The sequence below is a fragment of the Crocodylus porosus genome, unplaced genomic scaffold (assembly GCF_001723895.1).
Source record: "Crocodylus porosus isolate Cpor-Errol unplaced genomic scaffold, CroPor_comp1, whole genome shotgun sequence".
NCBI lineage: Eukaryota > Metazoa > Chordata > Crocodylia > Crocodylidae > Crocodylus > Crocodylus porosus.
In genome coordinates, this window is record NW_017728949.1 from 5,475,921 (window position 1) to 5,488,565 (window position 12,645).

Below are 12,645 nucleotides of genomic sequence, written 5' to 3' on the forward strand. Positions count from 1 at the left end.
ATTCATGGAAAGATTAATTGATTGGAAACTTACTGATTCCTTATTTTTAAAATGTTGCATGCTGTCACAAGTTGGCATATCGTTTAAGAACAAAGAAGCATTTCTTGCTCTAAACGGATTAAAATTTGAAAGTCTAACTGTCCCAGTTACCAGGATAATTACACCTTTTGCCCCTGTTAGCCTCCTCCTTGGGCCTTCATCTGTGACCTCTCTGTTGGGGTGGAGTCAGGTAACTCTTCCTTCTCATACTTGGCCCCACTTCACTAAGTCCCATCTTAATTGTCTGCAATACTGAAGGTCCCTTCTGGTAAGCAGTCACTAGACAGCCTTTTTAAACCCAAAGTTTACTTATTTAGAACTAAAGCATTTAAGAGAATTAAGATTTTAAAGGAGTAAACCAGTGTGTAGACGAGTCTATTTGCTTTAGAGTTTACCATACTCTTGCTATTAGTATAGGGCAGTGGTCTCCAAACTTTTTTGATCATGCACCCCTATAGATATAAATAGAAGTTTTAATATTTTCTTCCCACACCCCAATGGATCGTCTTCCGCATCCCATTTTGGAGACCACTGGTTTAGGGGTTCCAACTCATGTAGACTCTCTCTGCATAGGCTCTTGCCTTTTCAACCTGTTTCCTTGAATAACTCTGGACAGTTTGACTTTATTTTTTCTCTTGAGAGGAGCTTTATAAATGTCTTAAGTGTCTTTGAGATCTGTGGGCCACAAGTGAGGAGGAGAAGGTAAAGACACTGATATGGAGATGAGAAGATGACTTGTGAGAAAAGTAATAAGGTGCTGGTGGCGTTGTAGATGAAACCAGAGGGTGCCTGTAGACATACAGGGATGCTGCTCCAACGCGCTGTTGGATCAGACTCTATTAATGAAGTCTACTGGAGTGTACAACTTGGTGTACTCCAGCAGCCTCTGCATCTTATGTGTTCAGCATCCCCACACTTCAAAATTGCGGCGGTGTCACTTTAACTAAAGCCTGTTCGATGAGCTTTACTTAAAGCACTCCTGCCACCATTTTGAACCTTGGGATGCTGAATATACAAGACCTGGGCACTTTAATTAGAGTGACTCTTGGAGCCTTCTTCTCCTCGGAGCCCATGTAAAGACACCAAGAGGGCCTTGCTAATGAAAAAAAGAGAGACAGTAGCATACAGGGGGAGAAGAGAATGAGATTGCATAATATGAGTTATGGCAAAAGTGTGAATGGTAGAAGGCAGGAGTAAAACTAAGATCTAGGGTTTCCAATAAATAAAGTTGCCAGCAAGTAGGAGAAAGCAGCATGTGTCAAAGAAGGGATGGTTAAGTTAAGGGTGGAAAGAAAAAAAGAAAAACAGTCATGACCTTGGAATAACTCTGGCTCCAGCTCCTTGATGAGGATGATTATATCGTTCTGTATGTTTTTCTTGAATGAAGAGAACATTGTTTTGATCTGTTTTCATGAAAGTGAAACTTTTGTTTTCAGAAAAATGTATTTTTAGTTGCCCTGCAGATTATGGCACTACCATGAAGTAGTATGACTACCTTTACCGTCATCTGGGGCCAAATTTATTTCTATATAGATTGATTTGCTTTACTGGCGTTACAGAAGAATTAGGTTTTTGCAGGAGGGACTAAGAATAGGGAAAGACAGGGAAAAAATAGTCATAGGAATGCAACGCTCATCAGATATATCTGGAAGGTGATAAATGTTTCACAGGACAAGAATTAAACTAGTTTAACCTATTGGTAGTTAAGTTAATTCTGTATGGAAGGGAGTGAAAATCCATTCAAATACATTAAAGCAGTTGGGGACTTTCACTCCACTATAAGCAAAGTTTCACTGTATTTATCTTTAATTATGCATGTGCAAATCTGCAAATCAGCTCTTCAAGAAATCCCAAGGGGTATATTTTCTGCTTGGTGTGATTTTAATTCTAGTTTAGTTAGTTTAGGGATTTGAATAATTTGTGACTCACTTCAGGATTGCTTCAGGCCTTCCGGTCCAGTTTATTGATCAGTGAACTGGCGGAATATACTTGCTACTACAGTTTGTTTAACCCGTTGTTAGTTTCAGATCTCCCTATGTCTGATCATGGCAATGCTGAGAACGAAGTTCCACCACCTCTGCCACCACACCCTACTGAGGAACTACTTACTGAAGATTATAACCATAGGTTTGGATATATAGCTATTTTATTATGTATGCCTAGACCTTAACCACTTATCATTTTGATGACAGCTCTAATTGATTAAAAATTGCTGTTGTTAGGTATGCAAATGGATATAGAATTTGTGCTGCAATAGTTATGGTCAAGTTAATATTTCTTTAATATTAACCGTTATTTTAAAGTTTAATATTTTGTCTACTTCACTAGTTCTCAAAGTGTAGTGCACTTACTGCTGGTGAAGCCTGGGCTGCAATAATTTGCACATTGTTTGGCTTATAAAGTAGTACAGAATTTAAATAATAATCTAATAAAATTAGACTGGTTGAAAAGTTGCATACTAGTGAGTTTTACGTGTGATGCACTAGGTCTTAAATCCTAATAACTGCTTCTCTGATTCCAAGTGTCACAAACTGTTTATTGATTGTCAGCCTTAAATGGGAGAGTATTTTTCATGAGAATACTTGAAATTTGCTGTGTATCACTTTGAGGCAAAAAGGTGTAGCAAAGAAAAACTCTGTGTAATTTGAATACAAAACACATTTTTAAAGGTGATTTTTGTAAGTAGTTAATTCATGGAGCAAAGCCTTTGAGATATTTTGAGAACTGTCCTGGTCATTGCAAAATATGCTGATGGAACTTGAAAGCTATTATTTGCTGAATAAACGTGAGAAGCTTGGCATTAGTACTGCAAACTTCTGACTGAAATAAAGTAAACAATAAATATAGTCGGTTAAAAACTGTGCTATACCACTGACTTCATTGGGAAAGCATAAGGCATAAGTCAGCACAACATTTGTTTCAATGTGCAGTATTCTCATTCTGAAAATAGAATATCAAAAGATCAAATAATATGGTATCACACGTTTTTTCTGCAATCTTATATTCATCATGCACATATAGAATCTTCTAATTTTTTCCTTCTGTTTTACTTAATTTAATCAAATTTTATTAGAGTTTGTTTTATCTCTTTAAAGTGATGTTCCCTTTTTTCAAACCTATCCAAGGAAGCCATGCAAACAAACTAGTATAAGTGAATGAAATGTCCTCTTATATAGTTCTACTTATGAACCTTGTCTGCAACAATAGTGGACTGTAGTGAAAAAACACTGAAAAAACAGCACTGTTGGTTCTTGGATAGTTCCTCCTTCTGTTAAATAAAATCAGATCTAAATAATTTATATAAATAGAAGTTATCATTGTTAACAATCGGGGTGGGGGGTAATATAGGTATAAAATGAATACATGTGAATTGAAGTGCTAAATCTCACAAAAGAATCTTGAGAATTAAAGATTAATTTAAGATGCATGACTGCAAACAACTGGAGGGGAAAATACATTTATATTGTGAAAGTTTTAATTACTACACTTGGTTTTGTATCAGTGCCTAAATATTTTGCATGGCTTCTTTCCACAGCTCTGTAGTGGATTCAGCAGCATATTTAACAGATCAGCACATCAACTTCAGATCTCTGACACCAGCCAAGCAGCCTGAATCAATTAATCTGAAAGCCTCAAAAAGCATGGATCTTGGTAAGAGGAGGTGGGGTGACTCATAGGTCATCTTTTTAGCCTTAGCACATTTTCAGTATCTCCTTATTTTCTGCTTTTGTTTCTTAAACACATATATCAGGGAGCAAGATATGCAGACATGCTGGAGTGGTGGGTACAATGTTCTGCCTCCTATAGCATCTAATTACAATTGCTCTTTTTATTGAAGTTGGATAAAGGATTTTTTTCCAAGGGCCACTTTACCATCCATTGTATTGAAATCTTAGCTGAGGAAATGTGAGAGCCTTTGTGAGAATGAATTAAACAAATTGCCAGTTATACCTTTAAAATGATCCACACATATCTAAATCTATACCAAAACAATAAAAATGTTATTTTCTTATAGAATTCAGATGGTTGCAAAACTCCATCAAAGGATGACTTTCTTTAGACAGGTTACGTTTCATCAGTGGCAATAACAAAACTGAACAAAGTGTTTAAGTAGATATTTATAGATGCTTTGGATAGTAGTAAAATTATGGTCCAGTACCTATTAGAGCTGTACCTATTGGAGGAGAAAATTTTGCAGGGTGGGAGAAACTAAAACGTAACTGGTTTAACAATATTAATAAAACGCTTTTGGTTTTGTGGAACTGAGAGCTTTAAATACATCAGAAATGGAAAAGAATGCATTAATTGAAACAAGCAAACAATCAAAATTAAATTTAGTTATTGGCCGGCATCCTAGTTTTTTCTGTTCAAAAATCACAAATTCTCTGACTAAAAGCCCCCAAGATCTGCATTTTTCTGCAATTAAAATGAAACTTCTCTCTCTCTCTTCATATATATATCTCTATCTATCTATCTATCTATCTATCTCATTTGAACACAATGTGTTAATATATTTGCAATTTGAAGCAGTTTGGATGCCTACCAGTACCTCAGTTACTTTAAATTAATTCTAAATACGTGTAAATTTTGGCGTTTGATTTTGGGTTTTTTATAATGGAAAATTAGAGCTCCCCCTGCCCCTTCACTCACTAGGGCGTGGGTCCAGCTTGCGGCTTCCTCTGCCCCTGCTTTGTGGTGCTGAGCAACCCCGATATGCCAGTGCCCTGCCCATGCCATTGCCTCTCACTCCCAAACCACAGCTCCCTGGCCCTGCTGGTGCCCCTCGCTCCGCACCCTGCCAGTGCCCCTCAGTTCCCACCTACAGCCCCCCACCCCCCTCCAGTCCTGCCCCCAGGTACCAGGGCTATGGGGCCAAGGACCTGGGTCTCCAGCCCCCTACCCCAGCCCAGTAGAGCCCTGGTTGCCACCCACAGGAGGTGGCAGCTGCTGTGGCCGGAGCAGAGCCCAAAGCAGGGCAGGGAGGCTTGGTGCCGCCATTGGGAGCCCTGTACTGCCATGGTGAACCACCCTCTGCCCACCTGGCAGCAGCAGGAGGTAGAACTCTGTGCTGCTGCCCCAACTGCTGCCAGGTGGGCAGGGGTTACCTCTCCATGGTGGTGTGGGGCTTCCAGTGGTGATACTGAGTCTCCCCACTCTGCTCTGCTCTTCCAAGCCCTGAGCCTGAAGCCACCAACTCACAGCCACCCTGTGCACAAATCTGGTGGGTATGTGCTCCCCATGTCCTCCCCAGAGCCCACACAGTGACAGGGAGCCAGCCCTCCCACAACCCCCCGAACAAGGTGCCCATGGCTCCATGCTGTTCCGTGCCCAGGCCCTGTGGCCGTTCATTCCTACCCCAGACTCAGGCCCCAAGCCCCACACACCACCCGGGCTGGACGGGAGCCCCAGCCCTGCCCAACTCCCTGCCTCTCTCACTATGGGGGCCTCAATCTCTTTCCCCCTCCCCCCAACCCCTGGTTTACCTGCGTGGGGTTGTGGGAGCTACATTCATGCTGCCTGGCTAGCACAAGCGTGTTTGCGCATACACATGCACGTGGTACCCCCTACCTGATTGCCCTCCTCCCACTCCCCCCAGCCCCTTGCAGGCTGGAACTCTGCCAGCTTTCAAGGGGAAACCTGCCAGTTCCTGCATTTTTCTCCTTTAAAAGAGCAAATCCGCATTTTACTGTGTTTTTCCATGATCAACGGAAAACCCAGATCCCTGGTTATCAGTCTGATTAAAAAAATAATCCGTTAGCTTCCTCATATGTGGCAGTTTGAAATGCATACAAAAGTATTTTATACATTTAAAGGTAAACTGTGTGTGTCTGTGTGTCTCTGTGTGTAATAATTGCTTCCAAATGAGTTAAAGGAGAAATAATGTAGCTGCACAAATCAAGGGTTATGTACTCTCTCTTCATTTAAGTTCATGCTTTATTATTACCCAAACTCAATAAGAAGTTTGTGCCCAAGTGTAATCTGCTTTCTTGTTCAGTACTGCTAATTATTTATTGGAAAAAAGGCTATTGAATAGAAAATTGACTGCAGCATTACAAAAAGCTGTATAGCTTTTGAGAGCAAATGGACTAAAAAACAACGTATATAGAGATTGCTAAACAGAAAATGTGGGGAAATAAACTGGGAGCCCCGGAGTCATTCCCTAGCAAAATTTAAAGTACTGTATGCAATTTTGCTACAGGTTTTAAGGTTTTAGACACTTTTGGGTAGGGAATGGAGAAGAAAAGAAAGAGAAGGGCACTAATGGAAGATTACATGTTTATTTATTTGATTTCAAGAGTTAGTTGCTAGGGAAACAATAAAATACCGACTAATGAGCTTTTTACCAGAACTTTGTTTTATCTTTTTCAGTGCAGCAAGTTATGCTCATGATGCTCACTTGCCCAAGGTCCCTTGCCCACAATAATAGGTGCCACATACACACAGTGAATGACTTGACCTCGTGTCATGTAGGAAGTCTGTAGCAGAACAGGGAGTTGAACCCACATCTTCCAACTTTGAAGCTAGGTCCCAAATATTGGGCTGTCTTTCCCCTTTGTATATTACACTTAGATTAATATAAAAATCCATAAATAATCTAAAAATGTACTCTCCAAAGCAGCAGTTGTACAAGAGAAAAGAAGTAATAATTATAATAGTCCCAATAAGCCAACATCTGCTTTAAATCTCACTCCATTATCAAAAGCCATGGGAAATAAACCTATTAGAGTGACTAAAAAATAACAAAACTAGGTGCTAGGAAAAGAGTTCAAAGAGTTACGATGAACAGTTTAATTTGGTTAACCATCACTCAGCAGTTTGTGCGTTTGTAGTTGCTACAGGGAAAGAGGCAAAGAAACTTTTCTTTCTTCCGGCATAGCAGCAACATAAATCTTGACACTAATTATATTCATTTAAGGGGTTTCCATCAGTGGCATTCTAGCCATCTTGTTTCCAGTGTTTTGTGAAGTATAAAAAGCCATAAAACTGGGGCCAAGAAAAAGGCATTTAGAAACCACAGTATCAAAAAACCAGGGACATGGGATTTTTATCAAATTCTACAAGTTAGTATGGTCTGTTTGCAAAATAATATTCTCCCTTAAAGCCGCTTGGTGGCTGATATGCTGCATCAGTCTAGAAGGGCAGACCAGCAGGTCCATCACCGTGACAGAAGAAGAGTTTCATCCTTAATTGAATCATAAGCCGCCCAAGGCAACATTTTAAACAAGTTAGCAGTGAAGTGGATACTCAGCTTTTATGTTCTAAGAGATCACCTTGTCTCTCTTGTCCAGGGGGAACATTTAGAAACCTATCACTGTCCAAAGACCTTCTAAACTGACACCTTTTCTAGAGAGGTTTATATTACAGAACCACAAGGTTTCCCATCTCATTTTGCCAATTTTTTCATAGCAGAGTTACTGAGAACTCTTTGAAGTTTTAAACATAATTACTGTTTAGCTGCAGAAGCAAGGTCATATGCTTGCTTTTGAAATTTGATTAAGTTTATTCTTCTGGCCTCCTTTGAGAATTTACACCTCACTAAGCATCAAGGCTGGGATCTTAGGCACACATTTTCTGCTCCTTTCAAATGTTTACTTAGAAAGTGCTAATAACTTTTAAATGAGGCTGTATCATCTTCTTGTTATGTACATGAGGTCGGTCCATGCTGTTTCTTGTAGCAAAAGCCAGCTACTGCTTAGAAATTACAAAGAAATCTTGTAATTAGGCCACTGGCATTAGTTATCTAAAAAAACCCACACTAAAACACTACAGAGACCTACTTAAAAGTGAAAATAGGAATATTTCAGGTTACTCTGTAGTCATTCTAATATCATGGGTACCCACATACTGTATACAAAATTCTTCTTACATGCAGAAATCTTCTTGAAAAACTGAAAAAACCCCACAAATAATCTCTTTTTGAAAATTATACATCACTTGCAAATGGAAGTCATCTTCCATGTATCACCAATAGTCTACTTCTGTTCTTTGTTGTTTGTAGCTTACTTGTCCCAGTACCTTTATGGCTACATTGCCTCCCGTTTTGAGTGGTCCCCTAATTGGTATGTAGCGAGCAATTCTATTCATGATGCAAAAAGGAGAAGCAGCCAATTCACTTCCTTTTAGCTATGGAGTTAACAAAATTATTAAAAGTGTAGAAGCAATGTAGTTGTAATGGTCAAGGATATATGCAAGTGGCATGGATTTTTGTGGGTAATATCTTCTATTGGACAAGCTTCATGGCTGAGACAGATTTAGACAAGCTTTTGAATACAGTGCAGTCTTCTTCACATCTGAGAAAAGCAGGCACAGAAAGCACTTAACAGTCTGGAGGGCTGTGAAATAAGGGAACAGAGAAATTCCCAGGGATAGTTAATAGACAAGAAAAGATAGCTTGATTAGTGAAGAGGGTCATTATCATCCATGGTATGAAATAGAATTAGTATGAATCAGGTAGATCATAGTGAGCCATGAAGTCAATCAATATCTGTGTTCAGTCCTTGGTTCTTGCTGTCTAGCCAGCTTATGAACTGTTGTTCCCAGGCTTGCCTTTTGGAAGTGTTTTGTAAAATTCCCTTGACCACAAAGAGAGTGAGGTCAGAAAGTGAGTGGTTGTTCTGTAAAAAATGTCCTACATGTGTTTGTGTGCCTGTCCTTAAATGTTTTTCCTGTGATCATTCATTCTAGTGCATAATTTTAGTCTAGTTCCTGCATAGTTTCCACGAGGGCATTTTGTGCACTAGAAGTATACCACATTTTGGGATAGAAACATATAGGATCCATGGATTCTCATAGGCTCATAGTCAAGGGTGTTAATTCTTGTAGCACTGGAGAGGTGTTGACAAATTTTGTATTTATTTGTCAAGCAAGGCTGCATCCTATTTGATCAGTGGGAAGTTTGCTTCTGATGATGAGCTGGACAAGATTAGGGATTGTCTGAAAGCCAGGAGCTTTCTAGGAATTTTTTTCTTAGGGTCTGACCATTTTCTAGTATAGGCTGTAATTGTTTGATAATTTTTCTTATCAGTTAGTGTGGCATGGTAGGTGACCAGCAGAGGTGTCTTTCTGTATTATAGTGGGCTACTGCAAGGTATTTTGGTGGCTCTTTCAAAGATATGATCTGTTTCTCTTTCTAATTTCTAATTAGACCATTTCTTCCTTAGAGATAATTGTTAAAACGAACTCTGTAAGGAGAGATTTTATACATATATGTAAGTGTGCGTGAGTGTGTGTGCAGATCTGCTAAGAATATGCTATTGTTACATAGTTTTGGAGTGATGTTATAGCTGTGATTATCCAGGAAATATGAGAGAGGCAAGGATTTTTGTGGATGATATCTTTTATTGGACCTGCTGCATGGTTGGAAGAAATTTAGACAATGGAGATGTAAATCTGTTGTTACAAAGACCCTTTTTTAGCGTAGAACCACTTACAATTATTGTTTTTTCTCTTCTCCATTATTCAGGTTTGAAAATTTTGAGGGTGCCTAATCTGTTTTCTAGCTTTACCTGTTTATAACAATTAAATAATTTCTTAATGATTTAATATCATGAAATAATAGGAAGCAATTGAATAGATATAGAGGTCTAATAAAATATAGCATTGCTTTGTCATATTCATTCTGCTGAATATTTGGATTTACTTAAATATTTGAGAATGGATATAAGAAGGTAAAACTAGATTACTCACTAATAACTAGGCAACTCATGCTGTGTTGCCTCTGGTTTCCCTCTCCATCACTGAGTGAAAAAGCGGGCAGGATAAGAGCTTGGGCCATTACATGTATTTCTATGGATGCAGTGTCTGCCATGTAACTCAGATGCACATTAAGTCATATAACCCAGTGCACAGCTAAATATTACTTACATGAAGCATAATATAGTATATGATCCCAAAAATGAAACTATATGGAGATAAAATATATTGAGAACACTATTATTTGTAAATAAGTGTGGATCCAGAAGGAGTGCAATAGTGCAGCTGCATTCCCTTTTCAGATTGGACAATGTTGCTAGAGCTTCTGAAGACTTTTAAAAAGTTCCCAAAGCAAGTGATAATCCCCCCTTCCCCTCCATGCTCAAAGGCACATCCCATCCCTTCCCTTCCCCTTCCCCTTCCCCATCCTGCCATGGCTACTTTAAATTTCAGAGCTGCTTCAGCTGGACAGCATGGGAGTTAGGCTCAGCAAGGGTAGTCACAGCAGCAACTTGCATTCACTATTTTGGGGTACCCCACCCCATTGCTGTTGCTGCTGTGGCTGTCCCAGCTGAGCCCAGCCCTTGTACAACCCAGGTGGAGTGGGTAGGAGTAGCTCTGAAGTTTCTCCTGTCCCCAAGACAGCAGGGAAAGCAACAACAGCAGAAGGAGGAGGGAACATAATGAGAGGGGAGGGGCCATGCCTCTGAGTGCAGAAGAAAAGTCAGGGATACTTATCAACTTTGAGAATGTCAGAAAGTTCCCAGATGCTCCCACCTTGTGGTCTGCCCATACTGGCGGGTGGGTTTTCAAGGAGGCTGGTAGCAGGGGTGAGTGTATATATTCGCTTCATATAGATATCGGGATGCTGCTAGAATATCCTGCAGCATGCCTGAGTGATTGCTTGCTCCTCTGCTATTTTAGGAGGAGGGAAAGGGCTTTCTCAAAATGTTGCTGCAGTCATAGTAGCACAGTGCAGAGGGGTACCATTTTGGCAGCAGATCCCAATGACATTCTACCTGCTTTGCTGGGGAAACCAGGACAACTTCTAGAGCCTATAGATAGCTCACATGACAGCAGCGTTATCATTTAAATAGGTGTCTATATATTAATTTCTTTCTTTTACCATTCTGACTTGGTCCATCTGCTTGTATAAAAGGAGTGTGGCAGCATGGCTATTCTCCATGACATTCATGCCATTTATTATCTCCTCCCCTTGTGTTCCAGGTGCACAACTATTTGGTGTGACTAATGCCCCTTACCCAGATTTGCAAACAAAAGGTGGGCTCCTTCTGCTTTGCTTCCAGACACCCAGGCATGGCCAGCCAAAATCTGCCCTGGAACAGATGGTTGCATTGATTAGATTTGGATTACTTGCCATGTTTATACCGGTTCATCATGTGTTTTACAAACTTCAGCACAGCATAATCAGAAATGCAGAAACTCAAATGTGCTGTTGTGTCTTTCCACTTCACAAATAAGCGCAACACTTATCTTGAAATGTAATGGTAGATGAAAAACAGGAAGAGGAAATCAATAAGTTCTATACAAGTCATTGGAAGGATGTTTTTTCCTTTCCTTTAACCATGTCCCTATACATGCACATTTTCCCCAATATTAGCACAGTTGTATACAAAATAACTGCCGTAATAACTCACCAAAATACATTTACACTTTTTTTCACCCCCCTCAACTGTATTAAAAACGTAATTTTCATTCAGGATAAATGGCAGCATGGATTTTTTTGTTGTATTGGAAGGTGAAAAATCAATGTGATTTTTTTTTTTAAATGTGTTGTATTATTTATCTTCGACCCCTTATTTTCTATAAATCTGTATGCACAGAAATAACTTAGGTTTTGCATAAATGTACTGTAAAAACTACAGCCATGGGAATTGTATTCAAAACATGAAAGTGCTGCTTGTTTTAACCTGCAGCAACATGAAATTGAATCATATTAGTGTATAGCAATTTTGTTGTATATCAATTCAGGCAAAGTACTGTTTAGATTTGATATTTAAGGATGTTGGTTTTCATGTGCAATTCAACAACCGTGACCAGTATCCTAAGGTGCTGCTCAAAACCCCTCCCCAGCCCTACAGAAAACAACAGTCCACATACCTCAGATAGTTTGCCAAGCTTGGGAGAACAGAGAGGTCTGTTACCTGATTGTAAATATGGTTGGAAAATTAGCTGTTAAAATATCATTAGGCATACTCAGAGTTCCTTAACCATGGGGCACTGATTAGTAAAAACCTACCAATTTCATTTGTGTATTTAGGGATCATTATTAAATGAATATGCTAATATATAAGGTATGAAATGCTCCAAAAGAATGCAAATGGCTTTGCCTTATTTGTTTCTTTGACACGGAGGAATTTTGTCAGTTACAGATCATAGCCTTTAAAAGCCTAGCAAAACTATGGGAAGGTAATATGATAGAGAAGGATATGAGAAGTGAAATGATCATGCTCTTTATCTCCTACTTATTGCTGTGCCTGCTTCTGTGACACAGACCTGAGGAAGAATTTCTTGCATTCAAAAGCTTGTTTAACTTTATCCAAACTCATAGTTGGTCCAGTAAAAGATATCACCCTAAGAAATCCTTGCTACGTGCATCAAGAGGAGGGGCATAACAGTACTTTGCTGTATCATCTGTTGGATGGAAATAATTATTTTCAAATAAAAATAGCCTTTCCTCTCTGCTAAAACAGTTTTACACAAAATTATGATATACATGCAGTTGGCTTGGGGATGAAGTGTCAACAGTACCTTAAATTTCATCCCTATACATGCACGTTTTCCCCGATATTAGCACAGTTGTATACAAAATAACTGCCATAATAACTCACCAAAGCATCCACGCCAGAAGATAGGCGGGTGATCCAGGCTGACCTGGACAAGCTCAGCAAA

General features: G+C 39.4%; 1 protein-coding gene across 6 annotated transcripts in view; it reads left to right on the forward strand.

Annotated features, from left to right (window-relative positions):
* Positions 1-12,645, forward strand: part of PARD3B (par-3 family cell polarity regulator beta) — a 761,176-nt gene that overhangs the window by 455,925 nt on the left and 292,606 nt on the right. For 5 of the 6 annotated variants that reach the window (XM_019553770.1, XM_019553768.1, XM_019553771.1 and 2 more), the window contains 2 exons: positions 2,061-2,166; positions 3,575-3,690. In XM_019553770.1, coding sequence (XP_019409315.1) covers positions 2,061-2,166; positions 3,575-3,690 — 222 coding nt within the window. The remainder of the gene's footprint in view (positions 1-2,060; positions 2,167-3,574; positions 3,691-12,645) is intronic. The other variant, XM_019553769.1, reaches the window with a different exon arrangement.